General features: G+C 42.7%; 1 protein-coding gene and 1 long non-coding RNA gene across 20 annotated transcripts in view; one reads left to right on the top strand and one right to left on the bottom strand.

Annotated features, from left to right (window-relative positions):
• Positions 1-16,578, bottom strand: part of LOC114907432 — a 137,529-nt gene extending 120,951 nt beyond the window's left edge. For all 3 annotated transcript variants that reach the window (XR_003796723.1, XR_003796724.1, XR_003796725.1), the window contains exons 1-2: positions 12,695-16,578; positions 10,793-10,909 (exon numbers count right to left, since the gene is read on the bottom strand). This is a non-coding gene — a long non-coding RNA (uncharacterized LOC114907432). The remainder of the gene's footprint in view (positions 1-10,792; positions 10,910-12,694) is intronic.
• A 637-nt stretch (positions 16,579-17,215) lies between these two features.
• The window catches only part of MAGI1 (membrane associated guanylate kinase, WW and PDZ domain containing 1), a 616,517-nt gene continuing 609,780 nt past the window's right edge, over positions 17,216-23,952 (top strand). For 16 of the 17 annotated variants that reach the window (XM_029243082.1, XM_029243088.1, XM_029243078.1 and 13 more), the window contains exon 1: positions 17,216-18,019. In XM_029243082.1, the coding sequence (XP_029098915.1) occupies positions 17,707-18,019 (313 nt within the window). In that variant the 5' untranslated portion in view covers positions 17,216-17,706. The remainder of the gene's footprint in view (positions 18,020-23,952) is intronic. The other variant, XM_029243083.1, reaches the window with a different exon arrangement.

Genomic DNA, 23,952 nt, shown 5'->3' with positions numbered 1-23,952 from the left:
CAATAACAAATCCAAAACAATTAAGAAAATGGGAATAGGAACATACATATCGATAATTACCTTAAATGTAAATGGACTAAATGCTCCCACCAAAAGACACAGATTGGCTAAATGGATACAAAAACAAGACCCATATATTTGCTGTCTACAAGAGACCCACTTCAGACCTAGAGACACATACAGACTGAAAGTAAGGGGATGGAAAAAGATATTCCATGCAAATGGAAACCAAAAGAAAGCTGGAGTAGCAATTCTCTTATCAGACAAAACAGACTTTAAAATGAAGACTATTAGAAGAGACAAAGAAGGACACTACATAATGATCAAGGGATCGATCCAAGAAGAAGACATAACAATTGTAAATATTTATGCAACCAACATAGGAGCACCTCAATACATAAGGCAAATACTAACAGCCATAAAAGGGGAAATCGACAGTAACACGTTCATAGTAGGGGACTTTAACACTCCACTTTCACCAATGGACAGAGCATCCAAAATGAAAATAAATAAGGAAACACAAGCTTTAAGTGATGCATTAAACAAGATGGACTTAATTGATATTTATAGGACATTCCATCCAAAAACAACAGAATACACATTTTTCTCAAGTGCTCATGGAACATTCTGCAGGATAGATCATATCTGGGATCACAAATCAAGCCTTGGTAAATTTAAGAAAACTGAAATTGTATCAAGTATCTTTTCCGACCACAACGTTATGAGACTAGATATCAATTACAGGAAAAGATCTGTAAAAAATACAAACACATGGAGGCTAAATAATACACTACTTAATAACGAAGTGATCACTGAAGAAATCAAAGAGGAAATAAAAAAAATACCTAGAAACAAATGACAATGGAGACACGACGACCCAAAAACTATGGGATGCAGCAAAAGCAGTTCTAAGAGGGAAGATTATAGCAATACAATCCTACCTGAAGAAACAGGAAACATCTCGAATAAACAACCTAACCTTGCACCTAAAGCAATTAGAGAAAGAAGAACAAAAAAACCCCAAAGTTAGCAGAAGGAAAGAAATCATAAAAATCAGATCAGAAATAACTGAAAAAGAAATGAAGGAAATGATAGCAAAGATCAATAAAACTAAAAGCTGATTCTTTGAGAAGATAAACAAAATTGATAAACCATTAGCCAGACTCATCAGGAAAAAAAGGGAGAAGACTCAAATCAATAGAATTAGAAATGAGAAAGGAGAAGTAACAACTGACACTGCAGAAATACAAAAGATCATGAGAGATTACTACAAGCAACTCTATGTCAATAAAATGGACAACCTGGAAGAAATGGACAAATTCTTAGAAATGTACAACCAGCCAAGACTGAATCAGGAAGAAATAGAAAATATGAACAGACCAATCACAAGCACTGAAATTGAAACTGTGATTAAAAGTCTTCCAACAAACAAAAGCCCAGGACCAGATGGCTTCACAGGCGAATTCTATCAAACATTTAGAGAAGAGCTAACACCTATCTTCTCAAACTCTTACAGAATATAGCAGAGGGAAGAACAATCCCAAACTCATTCTACGAGGCCACCATCACCCTGATACCAAAACCAGACAAGGATGTCACAAAGAAAGAAAACAACAGGCCAATATCACTGATGAACATAGTTGCAAAAATCCTTAACAAAATACTAGCAAACAGAATCCAACAGCTCATTAAACGGATCATACATCATGATCAAGTGGGGTTTATTCCAGGAATGCAAGGATTCTTCAATATATGCAAGTCAATCAACATGATACACCATATTAACAAATTGAAGGAGAATAACCATATGATCATCTCAATAGATGCAGAGAAAGCTTTCGACAAAATTCAACACCCATTTATGATAAAAAACCCTGCAGAAAGTAGGCATAGAGGGAACTTTCCTCATCATAATAAAGGCCATATATGACAAACCCACAGCCAACATCCTCCTCAATGGTGAAAAACTGAAAGCATTTCCACTAAGATCAGGAACAAGACAAGGTTGCCCACTCTCACCACTCTTATTCAACATAGTTTTGGAAGTTTTAGCCACAGCAATCAGAGAAGAAAAGGAAATAAAAGGAATCCAAATCGGAAAAGAAGTAAAGCTGTCACTGTTTGCAGATGACATGATACTATATATAGAGAATCCTAAAGATGCTACCAGAAAACTACTAGAGCTAATCAATGAATTTGGTAAAGTAGCAGGATAGAAAATTAATGCACAGAAATCTCTGGCATTCCTATACACTAATGATGAAAAATCTGAAAGTGAAATCAAGAAAACACTCCCATTTACCATTGCAACAAAAAGAATAATATATCTAGGAATAAACCTACCTAAGGAGACAAAAGACCTGTATGCAGAAAACTATAAGACACTGATGAAAGAAATTAAAGATGATACAAATAGATGGAGAGATATACCATGTTCTTGGATTGGAAGAATCAACATTGTGAAAATGACTCTACTACCCAAAGCAATCTACAGATTCAATGCAATCCCTATCAAACTATCACTGGCATTTTTTACAGAACTAGAAAAAAATTTTCACAATTTGTATGGAAACAGAAAAGGCCCTGAATAGGCAAAGCAATCTTGAGAACGAAAAACGGAGCTGGAGGAATCAGGCTCCCTGACTTCAGACTATACTACAACGCTACAGTAATCAAGACAGTATGGTACTGGCAGAAAAACAGAAAGATAGATCAATGGAACAGGATAGAAAGCCCAGAGATAAACCCACGCACATATGGTCACCTTATCTTTGATAAAGGAGGCAGGAATGTACAGTGGAGAAAAGACAGCCTCTTCAATAAGTGGTCCTGGGAAAACTGGACAGGTACATGTAGAAGTATGAGATTAGATCACTCCCTAACACCATACACAAAAATAAGCTCAAAATGAATTAAAGACCTAAATGTAAGGCCAGAAACTATCAAACTCCTAGAGAAAAACATAGACAGAACACTTTATGACATAAATCACAGCAAGATCCTTTCTGACCCACCTCCTAGAGAAATGGAAATAAAAACAAAAATAAACAAATGGGACCTAATGAAATTTCAAAGCTTTTGCACAGCAAAGGAAACCATAAACAAGACCAAAAGACAACCCTCAGAATGGGAGAAAGTATTTGCAAATGCAGCAACTGACAAAGGATTAATCTCCAAAATTTATAAGCAGCTCATGCAGCTCAATAACAAAAAAACAAATAACCCAATCCAAAAATGGGCAGAAGACCTAAATAGACATTTCTCCAAAGATACACAGTCTGCCAACAAACACATGAAAGAATGCCCAACATCATTAATCATTAGAGAAATGCAAATCAAAACTACAATGAGATATCATCTCACACCAGTCAGAATGGCCATCCGCAGAAAATCTAGAAACAATAAATGTTGGAGAGGGTGTGGATAAAAGGTAACACTCTTGCACTGCTGGTGGGAATGTGAATTGGTTCAGCCACTATGGAGAACAGTATGGAGGTTCCTTAAAAAACTACAAATAGAACTACCATATGACCCAGCAATCCCACTACTGGGCATATACCCTGAGAAAACCAAAATTCAAAAAGAGTCATGTACCAAAATGTTCATTGCAGCTCTATTTACAATAGCCCGGAGATGGAAACAACCTAAGTGCCCATCATTGGATGAATGGATAAAGAAGATGTGGCACATATATACAATGGAATATTACTCAGCCATAAAAAGAAACGAAATTGAGCTCTTTGTAATGAGGTGGATAGACCTACAGTCTGTCATACAGAGTGAAGTAAGTCAGAAAGAAAAAGACAAATACCGTATGCTAACACATATATATGGAATTTAAGGGAAAAAAATGTCATGAAGAACCTAGGGGTAAGACAGGAATAAAGACACAGACCTACTGGAGAACGCACTTGAGGATATGGGGAGAGGGAAGGGTGAGCTGTGACAGGGCGAGAGAGAGGCATGGACATATATACACTACCAAATGTAAGGTAGATAGCTAGTGGGAAGCAGCCGCATAGCACAGGGAGATCAGCTCGGTGCTTTGTGACCGCCTGGAGGGGTGGGATATGGAGGGTGGGAGGGAGGGAGACGCAAGAGGGAAGAGATATGGGAACATATGTATATGTATAACTGATTCACTTTGTTATAAAGCAGAAACTAACACACCATTGTAAAGCAATTATACCCCAATAAAGATGTTTAAAAAAAAAAATCTAGAAACAATAAATGCTGGAGAGGGTGTGGAGAAAAGGCAACCCTCTTGCACTGTTTGTGGGAATGTAAATTGATACAGCCACTGTGGAGAACAGTATGGAGGTTCCTTAAAAAAGTACAAATAGAACTACCATATGACCCAGCAATCCCACTACTGGGCATATACACTGAGAAAACCATAATTCAAAAAGAGTCATGTACCAAAATGTTCATTGCAGCTCTATTTACAATAGCCCGGAGATGGAAACAAGCTAAGTGCCCATCATCAGATGAATGGATAAAGAAGATGTGGCACATATATATAATGGAATATTACTCAGCCATAAAAAGAAACGAAATTGAGCTATTTGTAATGAGGTGGATAGATCTAGAGTCTGTCATACAGAGTGAAGTAAGTCAGAAAGAGAAAGACAAATACCATACGCTAACACATATATATGGAATTTAAGGAAAAAAAATGTCATGAAGAACCTACGGGTAAGACAGGAATAAAGACACAGACCTAATAGAGAATGGACTTGAGGATATGGGGAGCGGGAAGGGTAAGCTGTGACAAAGCGAGAGAGAGGCATGGACATATATACACTACCAAACGTAAGGTAGATAGCTAGTGGGAAGCAGCCTCATAGCACAGCGAGATCAGCTCGGTGCTTTGTGACCGCCTGGAGGGGTGGGATAGGGAGGGTGGGAGGGAGGGAGACGCAAGAGGGAAGAGATATGGGAACATATGTATATGTATAACTGATTCACTTTGTTATAAAGCAGAAACTAGCACACCATCGTAAAGCAATTATACTCCAATAAAGATGTAAAAAAAAAAAAAAGTGAGAGACATGTGAGTCTTCCTTTCATTTGGACACTTAGAGGCCATTGTAGGATTATTAACTGGCCTAATTTCAATATTGTTGTGTCTCAGGGAAGAGGGAGGCCTGAGGAGAGGGAGAGAGACAGGGAACAGCCGGTTGGTAGAGCAGTCAGAACACACACAACATTTATCAGATAAGTTACCTCTTACTTGGGCATGGTTTGTGGCCCCCCCAAAACAATTACAATACTAACATCAAAGATCACAGATCACCATAACAAATAAAATCATACTGAAAAAGTTTGAAATATTGTGAGAATTTCCAAAATGTGACACAGAGAACTGGAGTAAGCAAATGCTGATGGAAAAATGGTGCAGATAGACTTGCTCAAGGCAGGGTTACCACAAACCTTCAGCTTATGAAAATACAGTATCTTCAAAACGCAAGAAAACGAGGTATGCCTGTAGGTCAGTGAAACTTTGTTACAGTTGTTGGTAAGACTAGAATGCTTGAGCAGGAGTGGAAACTGTTAAACCCTTCCCTTCCCAGATACCTTCCAGACCCGCCTCCCTGCTCTTCATATAGTCACTCAGCTGGCAGCTTTCGTTGTCCTGCAGTTTCTTGCCAAGAACAAAGGTTGAAAATCTCCCGGAGAGCAATTAGTGTCAGGGTTGACCAACTGGAAGCCAAACCCTGCAGCTATCTTCCCGCATTCCTCAACTCCCAGGAGGGCTCCAGAAGATGAGGAACAGAGGTTAGAGGGCAGGGTTCTAGAAGTTTCTTTCTCTTACGAAAGGCTGAGTTGTGTGGGTGGAGGAATTGTATAGGGTATAGAGCAGAGAGTGCTGGGTCTGAGCCTTTGGGAGATGGGTTTCCTCTGCCTCTTTAAACGTTTGGCATTTCGGTTACTAACGATACTGAAGGGGCTATATGGTTTCCTCTGGAGCTGTGTCAGGATTTGTTCCATAAATTACCTGGGAGGATGCCATATGCAAATTCAAGAAGAAAGAGCAGTCTTCATATTCATGGGGACAGCTTAGTTATCCTCAAGGGGAAGGGAAGGAAAAATAGGTATCTTTTTTCTTTATAAAGTCTTTCCTATCAACTCCCATATTCCACGACTGTTCTTCCTTAGTAACAGGTTGGGAGCAGCCTGGAAATTTTACTAAAGCAATTTAGCCTAAATTTCCATATAACCTCACATAATAGTTATAGTGAATTGCTAGACTCCTTTGGAAGCTACTTTTATTTTTTCTTTTTGGCCGTACCACTGCGGCATGTGGGACCTTAGTTCCCTGACCAGGGATGGAACCTGCAACCCCTGCAGTGGAAGTGCGGAGTCCTAACCACTGGACTGCCAGGGAAGTCCCTGGAAGCTACTTTAAAGATCTGTTCACAGGATGCTTTTCCTGGGATGTAGAAAGACACATACGGTGACAAAACTATGATGGTTATCTCCCTAAACCCTTGGCTTTTAATGAAATGACCATTAGGAAGACAAGCAACACTCAATTCACATATATACAAAGGAAAAAAAGATCAAAGTATATATTAATCTTTGTCATCATATTTAGGCTAAGTGACAACTTATATAAAAAGTATTACATTATAACTAACAGCAATTACACACAGTTGATGAATGAGGACTGCGAGTCTCCTACAGGTTATAAAACTTGCCTAAGGATAACTAGTCATTATGTGACAGCACAGGGCTTTGATTCTAGAGCTGCTAGTTTTTTTTTTTTTTTTTTTTTTTTTTTTGCGAGGGCTTTCTCTAGTTGCGGCGAGCGGGGACCACTCTTCACCGCGGCGCGCGGGACTCTCACTATCGCGGCCTCTCCCGTTGCGGAGCACAGGCTCCAGACGCGCAGGCTCAGCGACCATGGCTCACGGGCCCCGTTGCTCCGCGGCATGTGGGATCCTCCCAGACCGGGGCCCGAACCCGTGCCCCCTGCATCGGCAGGCGGATTCTCAACCACTACGCCACCAGGGAAGCCCCCTAGAGCTGCTAGTTTTGAAAGTCCATACTCTAGATCAGGATGCTGTACTGAGTACTGGTATTTCATGTAATATTTAAATTTTTTCCTTTGTAAGTTGTATCGTATATCCCAGCACATTCTATATTATTTTAGTATGCTACCTTTTTTTTTTTTTTTTTTTTTTTTGCGGTACGCGGGCCTCTCACTGCCGTGGCCTCTCCCGTTGCGGAGCACAGGCTCCAGACGCGCAGGCCCAGCGGCCATGGCCCACGGGCCCATCCTCCGGGACCAGGGCACGAACCCGCGTCCCCTGCATCGGCAGGCGGACTCTCAACCACTGCGCCACCAGGGAAGCCCAGTATGCTACCTTTTAAAAAATGGTGTCAGAGTGAGTTTTTAAATTTAGGTAAAATTCACATAACATAAAGTTTGCTATTTTAACCTTTTTTCTTTTCTTTTTTTCTGGCCTCCCGGCTTGCAGAGCCAAGGATTGAACGGGGCCACTGCAGTGAAAGCACCAAGTCCTAAACCCTAGACTGCCAGGGAATTCCCTATTTTAACCATTTTAAAGTACACAATTCAGTAGCATTTAGTACATTCACAGTGTTGTGCAACCATCACCTTTACTCAGTTCCAGAACGTTTTCATCACCCCAAAAGGAAATCCCATAACCATTAACCAGCACTCTTCCTCCTGCTTCCCCACAATTCCTGATAACCACCAATTTATTTCTTATCTCTATGAATTTGCCTGTTTTGGACATTTCAGATAAATAGAATCACACACTATGTGGTCTTTTGTATTTGTTTTCTTTCGCTTGACATCATGTTTTCATGGTTCTTCTATTTATAGCGTATATCAGTCCTTTGTTCCTTTTTACAGCTGAAAAATTTTCCATTGTATTGATAGCCACATTTTCTTTATACATTAATTTTTTTGATGGACTTTTGGGTTATTTCCATCTTTGGCTATTGTGAATATTGCCGCTATGAACATTCATGTACAAGTTTTTGTTTGTACACCTGTGTTCAATTCTTTTGGATATATATACCTAGGAACTAAATTGCTGGGTGGTATAGTAATTCTATGTTTAACTTATTGAAGAACCAGCAAACTGTTTTGCACAGTGTCTGCATCATTTTACAGTTCCAGCAGCAATGCATAAGTGTTCTAATGTCTTCGCATCTACACCAACATTTGTTATCTTCCATGAAAAAAAAAATTGTACCCATCCTAGTGGAGGTATAGTAGTATCTCACTGGGGTTTTGGTTTGCATGTCTCTAATGACTAATGAAGTTAAACATTTTTTTTTCATGTGTTTAATACTGTTCTTTTAAAAAAATTAATTCTAGAATAATAATAAATAATCTAGAATTTTAGATTTATAGAACATTTGCAAAAATTATATAACAACATTTTAATAACACAATCTCCATATCAAACGTACTGGAAGGCATTTCTCTGCCTCCTCTACTTCTTCCGCCTTGAGTTTTTAACTTTTTGATAGAGAAATATGTCATTGGAAAATATTATAGTTATTGATGAACGTTCTGATACATTGTCTATTTTGCTTACAAAATCATGGGGGTAGATAGTATTACAGTGACATTAGAAATTAATAAATGGTGGTACATAGCACAGTAATTAAGAACATCATCTGTCTTAGTCACACCAGGTCTAAATATACTGGTCATGTCATCTTAGGCAAGGTATTTAACTTCTCTGAACCTCAGTCTCTTATGCGAAATAGTGATAGCATCTGGCTCATAGTGTCATTATGAGGGTCAATTGAAAAAATGTATTGAAAGCACTTAAATGCAGTATTTAGCACTCAATAAATGAGGGATTTACTTTGTTTTTTGTTTGCTTGCTTGCTTTTTAAAGCACCAAGCAATCACCTAATTTATCTGTGTTCCCATAGTTGTCAGGATTTATGGGATACCATCATTCTATCTCTGCATCCTTCATTCATTCATACATGTATTCATTCATTCTTCAAATATGCATTGGGCCCATATTATGTGTTAAGCTGTGGTCACGAAGCTGCAGACATCAATAGCATTAAGAATCAAAAGTCTGGAAGCAGAGAAACATAAGATTAAATCCCAACTGCCACTTCCTAGGTGTGTGATCCTGGGCAAGTTACATAGCATCTGTTTCCTCATCTATTAAGTGGGACTGCTAATACTCCCGGCCTCATAAGCTAGAGAGGATTAAGTAAGTGCATCACTGAAAGCATTTACCAAAGCATCCTGCATACTGAGCACTCCCTCAAAATATGTTCATCACCAGAGATTTAACAAGTTAACAAATGCAAAGATTTAGAAGAGCACATGACATATTGTAAATATGTCTCAGTGTATTTTGTTTGTCTGTTTTTGAACCACTGAAAAACAGAAAACCATTCTTAGCTTGTAGGTAATACAGGGAAAGGTTAAGAAATCAATTTGGCTGTGGGCCATAACCCAAGGCATAGTGCATCATATGAAGAAAGGATAAATATGGTTTCTTTAAACTTTTTTTGGAATTATTTATATACATGTTTATGTGTGTATATGTGGTGGTAAAACAAAATGCATTTCTTATTCTGAACAGGAATCAAAAAATTTGAAAACATTAACCTAGAGAAGGTTATCTGGAGAGCGGTGTCATAAATGCCAGCTTGCCTTAGCAGGTGGATCACATAGCTTTACTAATTTTAGGCTTTAGTGGTATCAATTCAAAATGTAAAGTCATACCAAAATGATAGATTAAAATAAAATTAATAACTGAAGGGGAAGTTATTTAGACTAGGGGTCTAGTCTAAAACAGAGTAACCTAAGATTTAAGCAAAGAAAAAAAAAAGAAAGAAAAAGAGAGAGAAGAAAAAAAGAATTGCTATCTGTCTAGTTTTGCTCCCATCACTCAGTTGTGAGTGTTCCCAGCACTCTCAGGATTTTAGAGCAAAGGTCACAAGATCAAGGTCAAACATCTGAAAAATGCACATGCTGTGCGTTTGGAAGCAGAAACATTCCCAAGCATATGCCAGCTTTTAAGTTCACTGAAGCAGGGAACTAACTTAATGATTAAAACTGCAATGTCTTCCAACACTTAGCTTAATTCAGCAGTTCCCTGCTGCATGTAAAATCCTTGGGGTACCCAAACTCAGGCAAGCTGAATTTCTCAGCCAGGAGTGTCAGGAATGTCCAGGATACAAGCACGCCAAATTTGGGCACTGATTCCCTGGGGGATGCTGCTCAAAACCACTCCCAGTTTGGCTAAGCCTCCCCTCACCTGGGCAACAGTCCACAAAAATGAGTTTAAAATTCCAGGAATGTGCTAAATCTGGAAAGTGAATAACACATCTTTTGGGGTCCTCATTCATCTGGCTACAAGATTTTATGGGGAACAATTTTCCAAAGATGGTACAGTTCAAGGAGCAAGGTTGCTCAGATTCCAGATTGCTGAGTCATTTTCTAAAACTCTGTCTAGTGTTTGCTGGATCGGCTTTGTGGCAAGACAGAGTTGTCCTTTATGGGACCATATATTCACACTGTGGGGAGCTGTAACCATCTGGGAACTCAGCGAATGGTTCCATAAAGCACATCTTCCAGTATCATAATGTGATCATAAAACTGGACATTGTCTTTCACTTATTAAAATACTATTAAAATAAATTATAGGTGGAGGATGCAAGAAGTTCTTCTAACAATGGCACCTTTAGTTTCTGAAGACATATTTGTGAATTACAATCCTTCCCAAAGAGATGTCCACCAGAATCACCCTAGGTTCCCTGGCATTGGACTTACCCAACACTATTGAACTGGTATGTTTTCTTGTCTCAGTATCCAATGAGTATTCAATTAGGAGGTAAGCTTCCTCCAGCAAAAAAAATAGCGTGTCTTTTAGTGCTGTACCATCAGTGCCTAGGAGGAATTGACAAAATAAGTATTTAATCAACATCTGTTGAATGAACAAATGAATGAAAACAATCTACCAACTGTCATGGGCCATCTTAGAATATTTAATTTTCTTTTTTAGTTTAGCTTCCGAAAAATTTAAGATTCATTTCAGAATATTTGAAATTGATGTTATGTAGTTTAACAAACCATCTGTATTAAACACGTATAACACTTGACTGGCTTCCCTTGTAAAGGGTACAATTCTGCACTATTGCCAGCTTCAGAATATCTTCAAAATAGCTACCAACGTGTGGGCCAACCACTGCAGCTTCGATTGAAATCAAACTCACACTACGTTTGAATTCTTGGAACTCTTAGTTAACTGTGGAAGAGGCGACCACGATCGGAACTTGTATAGGAACTCATTTTAATGAGGTTTCCCTGAGTCGTCTCAAGTCCACACACACTCTGCCAGGCTTGATCAGGCAGCCAATCATGTCTGTGACTCACTTGTGTTTATTCTCAAAGCTACTGAAAAGTAGGCAGACTCCATCTACTCTCCACAATTGAAACTGAAAGCTTTAATACAGCCTGAAATTTCTCTCATTGCTCTTCCCATCTGTCAGTGAAAAATCTCCTTTATTTTGGGATTGCTAAACCTGGATGATGTAAGTTTCACGTGGCTATCTTTCCCGGCTGTCGGGAGAAGGCCAATCTGTATGTAGTAGGAGGGGATGAGGGCAACACCGAGGAAAAAATAACCGAGAGATGGAGAAAGCTGAGGGCATCGCTTGAGCCTCTTCATCCAGCCTTGATGAAAACTAGTTTCATCTCTACTCTTGCCAGTTATATGGAGTAATACATTTCCTTTCTTGCTTAAGCTAGTTCAACTAGGTTTCTGTCACTGGCAACCAAAACATCCTAATACAAATAATTACTTCAGCCCCATTCAGAATCCTAAATGATCATTAATAGGGCATTGGTTTAATACATCTTGGAACATTCAAAGAATAGAATATTATTGAGCTAAGAAAAGTGATCAATAGAGGTTTATATTTAACAAATAGAAAATTGAGGGTATATTGGTAAGTAATAAAAGGTATAAAGGATTATTTTATTCCATAAATTAACTGTAAATTCCAAATGGGGAGAGAGGGAGACAGAGAGACAACTTAGGAAAGTAGATTGCGTGCATGTGTATATATTTGTATTGACCAAAGTCCAGGAGGAGATACACCCAAACCTAGAAACTGCTTACCTTGTGGTAATACAATTTTTTTTTGGCCACGCCCCAGGGCAGGCAGGATCTTAGTTCCCTGAACAGGGATCAAACCCAGGCCCCCTGCATTGGAAGTGTGGAGTCTTAACCACTGGACCGCCAGGGAAGTCCCTTGTGGTAATACAATTTTGAATAACTAAATTTAATGTTGCCTTTTTAGTTACCTATTTTTAAAATTGTTCTGCAACAACTTACATTACTAGGGTATTTTTAAAAATATGGGCATTCCATCTTTGATTTCAACGTGTATTTTCCTTCTCTCTCATTCAGTTCAGTTTCCGTGCAATAAATTGTTAAAAACATACAATAAAGAAGAAGACATATAGTGAGTGAACACCTTCAATAATAAAATCCTGTATTATTTAAGCATCTACCATGTTCCAATTACTATATTTTCATAGAGTTGGTGGGAGATGAAGTAAAAGAGATACACATATCTATTAGGAAGAAAATGCAAACACCCTGTTCTCAAGGACTTAACAATATCATGAGGTATATATTCAGTGGAATTATGTAGGATGATATGCTACCTTACGGCTGAACATTTTGGAAATTTTAGGAGAGATTCCCACGATAAATTCTTCGGTTTCTCTTGCTTTCTCGGACCCAACGTCGAATTTCAAATCTTCCAGTTACCAATATTCATTTGTTTCCCAGGAAGTGAACCAGAACATTAGCCAGGATTAAACTCTCTTCCTCCTCTGGGGTACTAAAATAATAGTTCACATGTGATGTCTTGAAAGGTCACAAGAATTAACATTTATTTATTCTTGCCTAGCTGAAAGGACTAAAGGAAGGGGTACCGTGGTCAGAAAAAACCCATCTGCCTCCCTGTGAGGAAAAGAACAAGTTATCAAGCGAATCATAAAAGCCCCTCCAGGAGATGACATGGAAAGTTGCCCTCACTGTCTGTTTCCTTCAATCTGAACTAAGGGCTTTAACCTCCTTTGTTGATCTTCTGCTCTAAATTACCAGTTTGGCGTCAGTTACCTTTCTTGAATATGAAATATTTACCTTGATATCTATAACATACTCCTCAACGGCATTCTTCAGAAACTAAAAGATAACCAATTTTCACGTCCTCTGTTGCCCCACACCAACGAATTTATCTCCCATCTTCACATTTTCAGAAAAAGGAGGTAAGTTACCACTTTAGACTACAATAATGATTTCTTTACTCACAACTAGAAAACTTTGAAAGGAAATGTTATTTGTGAGAAAGAAAAGCAACGTACAATTTATATTTGTGGATTTTTTTCTTCCCTTTGTTGAACTAGCTATATGAAAATTAAATCATAATCTGTGCAGAGTTTATTGTGTCACAGTTTACTTATCTCAACCCACTGTGTTTATTAAGAGTTCATTGTTGAAATGCTTCCGCAATAACAGTATAAGGCCATTTGGCACGTCGCCTGTACCGGAGCCCACAGATCTCCAAACACTTTAGAAATGTTTGCAAATTAGTCCTCTTTACATTACAGTAAATTATTCGATCTTCAGAGCCTACAGAAGGGGAACTGGAGATTGGATTCTGGAGTGGAACACTGTATTCCTTCAGTTTCAAGGGAAGAGATAGCAGGGTGACTTAATTGATATGCACACACTATGTGGCAGATTCAGGAGCCAAAGAATGCTGGTACCCAAATATGCTAGGAGGTGGATGGCCATATCCTACACCTTCAGAGTGCAGTGGTTCTGAGAATAGGCTTTGCTTTGTGCCTCTGGGTTCACATCCTAGCTTTATCACTTCCAAGCTCTTCAGCAAGTTTCTTTACTTGCCTAGCTTCACTTTCCTCAATTGTAAAATCAAGGTCATTCATGCAAGTCAAGGACATACCTACCTCACACGATTGTTGTAGTGATTACACAAAATAATGCACATAATTATCCTGGCACACATGGTAAACCTCCAAGTTAGATATTTTATGGCATTATTTTGTCCACTGGAATGTATTGTCAAAGTCATAACGTAAGTGAGAGAAGCCAGAACACTAGGATCCCACTTTACATCTATTCAAGCAAAATATACTCCAAGATAACTATAAGCTCTTTCAAAATAACAATCTATAAATCGGTTCTAGCCACTGAATCTAAATGGGCTTCATGTCAAAGGCCATATATTATCCAGTTTAAGATCACACTTAATCCATGCATTCATTCATTCAGTGTGTATGATGCACACTCCCCTCAAGGCATGGGTTTAGGTGCTGAGGATTCAAAGGTTGGAAAAGGATAGATATGATTTCTGCCTTGAAGTTGTTTCCAATCTGGGACACAGGAACTGGACCAGGAGAAACAGAGTAGACAGAGTGTCAGAGGAGGAGCAGAGAGCCTGGGAATATCATAAACTTAATGTCTGGAAAAACTGACAGTCTTAGCTGCATTGGAGGTTCAAATTACTTCTTTTTATGTTCCTGGGTTATAATATGTCTCTCTATACCTCTCCACCCTGCTGTCTGTACCCTTAGGTATCCCTTCTTTTTTGGGGGGTTATTCCACATCTAAAATCTGAAGTGGGCTAAATTCCAAGTCCTTTCCTCTTCTCAGCCTCAGAAACACGTGGAATCCTGGAGAGGGAAGATGGTGCTCTGCCAGTGGGAGGAATCGCAAACCACTTGGTCTTGCCCATCCTTTGGACTCCTCCAGGTGAGAGTGAGGTAGGAGGTAGGGGACCAGTGATTGGAGGCAGGTGGGGGAATTCTTGGTAAGCAATCCTAGAATATGGGCTGCGGAAGTGAGGAACATACAAGGTCAAGCTTACTGGTGATTTGTAGGGGAATCTGTGATTTCAGTCTAAGGTGTTACACAAAAATGTGCATTTGGGGGGAAGGATTAACTCACCAAATACTTGAGCATTAACCAGGTACCAGGCACTGTTCGAGGAACTGCAAATGCATCAGTAAACCAAACTTCACTGCCCTCCTGGAGCTTACACTCTATGGGAAGATGTGGACCACAGATTTCTTCTCCTAAAAGGGTCTGTGATGTAAAAAATGCTCAGGAATCAAGATGCTAGACTTGTGGTCTTCATGTTGTATACCAGCACCACTTCAGGGAAACCTTAGTGATAGAACTCATCCCTAAGATTCTGACTGGCTGGATCTGTGCTTGGGTTTGGGAATGAACCTTTTGAATTTCACACTCATCTTGATTCAGTCAAGTTGGAAACAAATGGGTATCTTCCAGGAAAAGAGGCTGAAGACAAAGTTTCCCTCTAGCCGCTCCGTGGCATGTGGAATCTTCCCAGACCGGGGCACGAACCCGTGTCCCCTGCATCGGCAGGCGGACTCTCAACCACTGCGCCACCAGGGAAGCCCATCTTCTTTTATTTTTATTGGCTTAGAATAGCACCCTACAAACAGCGCTTTAAAATATTTAAATGTATGCTTATATATTTTAAGCTTTAGAAAGGAGAGGAGGAATTATCATCATCATCTAACTTGAAACCCCAAATGATTCCTAATTTTTCCAACTACTACTATTACTACTAATACTACTAAGTTTTTATTATATGCCATTTTACAAGTGTTCTCCCTGTAATACTCCCAAGAATCTTGTGAGGTATTGTTATACTTACTTAACAAGGGAGAAACGAAGGCTCTGAGGGGTCCCGGCGCTTGGTCAAGGTCACATAGAGATTGGACCGGTGGGAACCTAACCCCCAGAGCCCGGCTCTCAACCGTGACCTCTGCAGCACCGCATTCTTTCTGAGTCCTTTACACTCACCTCCCTTATTTAGCGCTTGAAATCTCTCCTGTGACCAAAGATGAATAAACAAGTTATAAATCACTGAGGGAAAGAAAATGCTTGGGAGACTATCGCCCAGGCCAGTTGGGGAGTATGTGGGGAGTGCAGCCTTGCCGGTGCAGGGTATTCTTTCTGTCCGCAGCCCCCGAGCACGTTCCGAAACCTAGCAAGGATAGAAACTGGCTCTACCTCAGCCACCGGGGCTGCGAATTCCGAGAGGTGGCTGCCGCGCCCAAGCCCCCGCGGGCGCCAGGACTCGGGTGCAGATCCCAGACCCAGAAGTGATCCTTATCTCCTGGCCCTGGGGCGGGTCCAAAGGCTGCCCAGCTCAGCCAGGAACTTGAGCCCGAGATAGATGCCTGGCTCCAGAAGTCTCTCCCAGCGAGGGAGTTAAAGAACTAGACCCCTTTTCGGTTGAAGACCCGAACCCCCTCTTGCTTTTTGGCTTCTTTCCCTCACCTATAGTTTTCCCCTGTGTCCAAAAAAGTTGGCCCCAAAGTTTAAGGGTGTGTGTGTGTGTGTGTGTGAGCGTGTGACTCTCCCAGGGATCCCAGTTGGGGGACCCAGGGTACACTCACGGTCCCCCTCCACAGGATCGCAGACCCACGTGCAGACCCCACTCCAGGAACCGAACTCGAGGGCTTTGTGCAGGCGGAGAGAAGCTTCGGGGTCGGGTACTGCGTATTATAGGGAAATGCGGCCGGGGGCGGGTGGGGGTGCGGCACAGTGCGGGCTCGGTGACCGACAGCGGGGCCAGCCACTGGCCGAGGGCGGTAAGGAAGCTTAGGGCGGCGTGAGTGCGTGCGTGTGTGCGTGAGTGTGAGCGCCAGGGTGAGTGTATGAAGCTCCCCAACCCCCACCTGTTTGAAACGGTTTTAAAATGCCAAAGCCAGACTGCCCATGTTTCCAAAAGTTGCAAACGGTTGGAGGAAAACACTTGCGTATCCCGCAAACTCCCAAAGGGATTTGCCGAGGCGTGGGCACTGAAAGAAAAGGAGGAATAAGAGGGGTGTGTGAAGCGGGGCGGGGGGGGGTGGGGAAATTGCCTGCTTCTGGAAGGTCGGCTTTAGGACCCAACGGGAAGCACATTGGAATCTCTCCCTTCGGGAAGGCGGGGTGGGGCGGGCCGGCCGGCAGGAGGCCGCGGGGCGCATGCGCGCGCGTCTCCTCTGGCCGGCCGCTGCGCTCGGCGGCGCGGAATAGAATGAACTGTAACAAAACAAGCCGAGCCTTTGTATCTGCTTAAAGGGGACGCAGGCACTTCCCTCCTGTCCCTCTCCCCCGCCCCCCCGCCCCCCCCCTCCCGCCGCGCTCCGCAACCGCGTATCCAGGGCTCCCAGCAACTGGCTGGAAGGGCTTCCCCCAACCCTCAGTAACAGCCCGCCAGCGAGGAAAGGCGAGCCTGGCGGGAGGCAAAGAGGACACACCGCATTTCTAAGAGGCAAGAAAGAAAGGAAGGAAGGAAAAAAATAACCCAAGCGGCGCAGAGTGGACTCTGGTCCCGGAGAGCACGGTCAGGCGCCGGAACGTGGACCTAGAAGCACCGGAATGCAAACAAAGCTCGCGGGCGCCTGTGCAGGGCTCGCGGGGAAGCCCGGAAAGTTTGTTTTATGATGGCTTGAGTGCGCGAGTGTGTGCAGGGAGCGAGTCTGCCAAGTTTCTCCCGTTGCATTATTTGGGGGGAGATGTCTCTCCCTTGAACCAGCGTGGGCTTGGGGGCTTGTGCTGTGGAAGGCACCTGTCTCTCATTTTATTGTTATTTTTTTTGGGGGGGGGAGGAGGGGCGTAAGTCATCATGTCGAAAGTAATCCAGAAGAAGAACCACTGGACTAGCAGGGTTCACGAATTCACCGTGAAGCGGGGACCCCAGGGCGAGCTGGGGGTGACGGTGCTGGGGGGCGCGGAGAACGGAGAGTTTCCGTATGTCGGAGCGGTGGCGGCGGCCGAGGCGGCGGGGCTTCCCGGCGGCGGCCAGGGCCCTCGGCTGGGCGAGGGGGAGCTGCTTCTGGAGGTGCAGGGGATCCGGGTGTCCGGTTTACCCCGCTATGACATACTGGGAGTTATCGACAGCTGCAAGGAGGCCGTCACCTTCAAAGCCGTCAGACAAGGTAAGTCGGGATGCGCCTCCCGGAGGCGCCCCCAGAAAAGGGGATCGGCCTGCGGAGGCTCCCCCCGCCCCCCAACTCGATTTCCCGCTTTTCTCCTGCGAATGCGGCTTAGCGGGGAAGTTGAGGCCGTGCGCCCTGTGATAGTGAAATACAAAGTTGTTGAGAGGTTGTGGGTTGTTTGCTCACCTGCATTGGGAAGAGGAGCTTGGGTTTGCGCGGGGAAGCGTGGAGATTTTTCCCAGGCCTGGTTTGCCAACCTGTTATCTCCGCCACCAAGTGCAGCACAGCTGGAGGAGAGTTGGCAGGGGCAACGTGGACGCTCTCCTGACTCCCTGGGCGAGTGTTGCAGCAGGCGCAGTTGCTGCGTTCTTTGGCCACTTGTCTGTTTCCAGACCTGGAGAATGGGTACGAAGGAGGTGAGGGTCTTTGGTTGTTGGGCCTTCTCCATCAGAAAATTAGCGTCACCCGCGACCGCCCAGGTGGGTCCGGGCATCACCGCTTGGCACTTCCAAAGCCCGCCGCCTGAAGATCCTGCATTCACCCCACAGCAGGATGACGCATGTGTCTCGACCGTGTGGCCCGGCCCCAGGCTCGTGGGTGGCGGTGGGGGGAGAGAATGGAGAGGGTATTTCAGTGCTACTCAAGCCCAAGTTTATACTGCCACCAACATCACCACCATCACCATCACTAAGACCGTCGTCATCCCTGTGATGATGATGATAGGGGCTCTTTCTTGTTAGCTTACTACGTGCCAGGCTCTATGTAAAATGCTTTCCTTGCACTGTCTTGTTCTGATTGACAACAGTTCTGAGACCGAGTTGTTCTTATAAACCCCATGTTACAGATAAGGAAACTGGGACTGATGTTGGTTCAGTTACTTGTCCAAGGTCACACGGATGCCAAGAGTGAGGGTTTGAGCCCTTGTTGCAGAGCCTTAAGCACTGAGGAGGAAGAGGTGGGGGAATGACCATGGGAGCCCCGAGGAGCACCCTGGAGAGGAGGGAGTGGAAGCAAATTCATCTCTCAGAAGCCTGGAGAGGAGTGATGACCTTTATGATGGCTGCTGGTGGGGGCGGGGAGTCCCTTACTTCTTAGTTTGGTGCAGGCGTGGGGCTGTCCCTGATACAGTCCAATAGAGAAGGACTGGACTCCCTTAAAGGAAGCCCTTGTACGACCATGCACCATGATGCAGGTTCTTCCCCGTGAAAGCACCAGGTTGAGCCCTGGTGAAAAGTTCCCATATGTGCCTGCGCGGGCTTGGAAGGGCAAGCAGCAGCTGGAGGAATGTGTCAGAGGAAAGAAGGGTTGGGCTGAGCTAGTCCTCTTTTGGAAACAGTCCCGTTCCAGATGAAACGGAGGAGGGGGACAGGGAGAAGGGCTGGGTCTTTTGGTAGCTTTGGGAGCCGAGGGACTGACGGTTATGGAAAGCTCCTTCCATTTATGTTCTCATTGTGCGCTTGCACACCTCCTCCAAGAAGCCCTCAGGCATCCTGCCCAGATGAACAAATCCTTCTTCCTCTGGACTCCCCTAAAGGTGTATCTTGTAGTTTTTTACTTACTCTGAACTATGTTAGTTCCCTCCCCTCATTTCCGTACAAGGTGGTAAGCTCATTGAAGGGAGAGACTGTGGCTCATTCATTGCACATCTCCCCAGCTTTGGTTGAGGTCCATCACCTTGCCTCACTTGAGAATGTGTCCTCCCTCATCTGTAAACTAGCTTTCTTGTGTCACATAAACTAATAAGCACAAAGAGTGCAGAACAGTGCCTGGCACATAGTAAGCGCTCAATAAAGGTTAGCTATTATTGTTATGTTTAAAGTGAATTGGGGCAGTTACTTATTTCTAAGTCTAGCTTTTAGTGTCAGGAACCTGAATTATGAAGTTAATACCAGTACCTGGATTATTAGGACTTGATAGAACTGTAGAGAAAATACTGTAGCATTTGATGGGATCAGCTGCTGGTCGCCGTGCAAGGGGCATTTTGGAGAAAGGGCTGGTGGAAGGACAGGCAGGAGTTCCTGCATGTCCTGTGCGGGGGTCTCCTGGTGTCTAATGGGTCCAGTGGGAGCTTGTTCTCAGTGTGCAAGCTACTGCATGTGGCTGAGCCTCCCTCCATCAGTTACCAAAGATTGGGAGGCATCGTCCCAGGGCCACCTCCTTATGGCAGTCCGGAAGGGTTGGTCAGCTAACAAAGTGTGTTTGGAATCAGGTACCTCTGGGTTCGAAGGAAACTGTAGCTACGTAGGAATGCTCATAGAATGTGTGTGTGTGTGTATGTGTAGGCAAATCTACTTGTTCTTCTTGTAATGGGATAGAATAAAGATATAGATGGGGACGCTTGAATGGCCTGGAATCCGCCACAGTGTAAAAGCTACTATTTCCTGTAATGATTACACAGGCACAGGTAGCTCTTCTAAGATCTTCATTACAGAAAGACGGCACTAGAAAGCATTTCACCAGCCTTCTCTTTTATATTGAGAATAAGATTTAAATTATACTAGAAATTGCTCTTCCTGTGCTTTCATTACTGTGTTTTAATCATATTAGATAGGCTTCTACTTGGTACATGGTAAAGGAAAAATGTTACTTTTGTGTTGCCTGCACCTTGAACTAGCCACTACCAGGGACACGGGTCACTCTGGGTGCTGTCTGTATGAAAATGTCACGGTCTTCTTGTGGGAGAAGATTCTGCTGTTTCTGTTTCATGGCAACTCTCTGAAAAGATGCACAGACCAAAATAGTCTGTAGCAAGTGGTATTATGTGAAGCAGGACTGGATTGTGAAGGAATCAAGCTAAATGGATCTACCAGGTTAGAGTTGATTCATTTTAAATGGAGAGGACAGTCTTTTGTCACAAAAGTGCCTAATAAGAATGTACAAATACATATATATGTTATATAAAATATGTTACTTTACATATATAATAAAGCATATATATGTACTATATATACTATAGGTATATATTTACCTGTAATAAAATGCACAGATCTTAAGTATATAGTTTGATGGGTTTTGACAAATGTATATGCTCATGTTAGCTTCACCCAAAGCAAGATACAGAGCACTTCCATCACCCCAGAAATTTCCCTCCTGTCCCTTTCTAGTCAGTTCCCCCCACTTCTTCCAGAGGCATTGACTGTTTGATTTTTCTCACCATGGATTAATCTTGCCTGTCATTGAAATTCATATAAATGAAATAATGCAGTGTGTACTCTTTTGTGTCTGGCTTATTTCACATATTGTGAAATATGTGTATCATGGTTGTTTTGTATTGTTGAGTAGTATTCCATTGCATACATATACCAGATTGTTTATATTTTTGCTTGTCAATGGACATTTGGACTGTTTATTTTTTCATCTATTATGACTAAAGCTGCTGTAAATGTTCCAGTTCTGCCACATCTTTGCCAATCTTTGATCTGGTCTGTCTTTTGAACTTTAGCCATTCTAGTGTATGTGGAAAAGAGGAAAAGTACAGTAATCCCCTCTTATCTGTGGGTGATACGTTCCAAATCAGGCACAGTAAGAGATTAAACACAACATGAGATAGAACAAATTATAACTGTGTAGTATAATAAAAGTTATGGGAATGTGGTCTCCCTCTCTCTCAAAATATCTTACTGTACAAATTTATTGCCTTTTCCATCTTAACTAAGCACTTATCATGCACTATGGCTACAACTTGTGCAGTTTTAAGTATGACAGCAAAGCTAGCACATATTTCTTTTTCCTTCTCACAATTTCACAGATAGAAAATTCATTCTTACTGTAGATCTTAGCATCCACAGCATATGATTTTATTAAGTCGAGAACATTCACCTTTTCACTTCAAGGAAGCACTTTACGGCTTCTCTTGGGCAGATCCGAACTGCCAGCATCACTCCTCCTGCGCTTTGGGGTCATTACTGAGTAAAATAAGCGTCGCTTGAACACAAGCACTGTGGTACCTGGATAGTCAATTTGATAACTAAGCTACTAAGTAACCAATGGGCAGGATACCCTGGACAAAGGGATGATTCATGTCCTGGGCAGGACAGAGGGGGAAGGCGGGAAATTTCATCCTGCTATTGGTGTACAATTTAAAACGTCTAAATCGTGTATTTCTGGAATTTTCTATTTAATATTTTCAGACCGTGGTTGACTGTGAGTAACTGAAATCACAGAAAGCAAAACAGCACATAAGGGGGAACTACTACAATTAAGGAAACTTAGCTCTAGGATATAGCTAGTATTTTTTGAGCACTTGGTTTAGGAAGTGCCAGGCCCTTGGCTAAGCTAGTGCTTTATGGATATTTTGTTCTTTATTCCTCCCAACTGGACTCAACGTGTCAGAAACTGAGGTCCAGAGAGTGTGGGTGGCTTTTCCAAGGGTCATACAAGTGGCTGAAGTAGAGCTGGAACTCAGCCGTGTTGGATTTCAAAACCCATGCTTCTAGTTCCTGGGTCAGTGGGTCTCAAAGTAGGCTCCCCAGACCAGTGGTATTTACATCACCTGGGAACTGGTTAAACGTGCAGATTCCCGGGCCTCAGCCCTACTGATACCTAAACTCAGGAGGGTGGAGCCTGTGCCGTGTTTTTAACAAGGTGACTCTCATGCATGCTCAATTTTGAGCACCACTGTCCTAGGGTATAGACTGCATTGAAAATATGGCATCGAGTGGGGAAGGTGATCTGTGTTCTAGAACAAGCTTGGCCACTAGTGCTGTCATCTCTGGTGAGTCACCTCTTTGGGCCTTTCTTCATACCTAAAATAAGTGGATGTATCCTTTTAGATCCTTTGCGCTCCTAAAATGCTAAGATTCCCTGAATAGCCCAGACTCCAAAAGTTTAGAAGGGTGTGATTGTAGTTTCCCAAACTGGTAGTATTATAGGTCACACTTACATATTTTTGTAAGTGAATTTTGTGGCTTTGCAAATTACCCAGGAACCAAACTGTCCCTCCACTTTTTTTATAGACAGAATGGAGGCAATAAATAAGTCACAATTTAAAAACCACACACACACACACACACAAATAAAATAAAAAATAAAAACCACAACACTACCACCAGACCCTTCCCCTCACCGTAATGAGGGACTTAGGACCACATACAATTGAATACAGTTCTTTTGTGCCTTTCTGGGTTTTGTTTTGACATTGTGTGTTTATTTTGACCAGTTGGAATATATTACAACAACTCTGTAACAAAATAATTCTGTTCTCGTTTTGAAACACAGCACCATGTCTTGCTGAGTTTCCTGTGAATTCTGCTTTGGGGTCTCTGGTCTTGCTTTTTCTCTGCCTCCTCCCCCCCCACCCCCTACACTCCGCCAGGATGGTCACAGGATTGACTCCTCTCCTTAGTGTCTCTTCAGAAAGACCTTCTCATCCGGTGGTGTGCTGCTAAAGGCTTAACAGCCGGCTCTGGCGGAGGGGACACTGATTTGTAGCATCACTGGAGTTGGGAAGAGATCCATGTAATTGGAGCCAGTAGGAGCTGGCACCACCATTCCACTGACCCCGTATAAGATAGCGCCTTGGATCACATGCCATCCCCTCATCCTGGTTTGTGTTTCAAAGCTTTGACACAATTTCACATTATCGGGCTTCCCTGGTGGCACAGTGGTTAAGAATCTGCCTGCCAATGCAGGGGACATGGGTTTGAGCCCTGGTCTGGGAAGATCCCACGTGCCACGGAGCAATGAAGCCCGTGAGCCACAACTACTGAGCCTGCGCACCACAACTACTGAAGCCCGTGCGCCTAGAGCCCGTGCTCCACAACAAGAGAAGCCACGGCAATGAGTAGCCCGTGCACCGCAATGAAGAGTAGCCCCCACTTGCCACAACTAGAGAAAAGCCCGTGTGCAGCAACGAAGACCCAAAGCAGCCATAAATAAATAAATAAATAAATTTATATATTAAAAAAAACAACAACCTCGTAATTTCACATTAT

This window comes from Monodon monoceros, unplaced genomic scaffold (assembly GCF_005190385.1).
Source record: "Monodon monoceros isolate NGI ecotype Baffin Bay Population unplaced genomic scaffold, NGI_Narwhal_1 Super_Scaffold_3, whole genome shotgun sequence".
Taxonomy (NCBI): domain Eukaryota; kingdom Metazoa; phylum Chordata; class Mammalia; order Artiodactyla; family Monodontidae; genus Monodon; species Monodon monoceros.
This window is presented reverse-complemented; position numbering and strand designations above follow the sequence as displayed.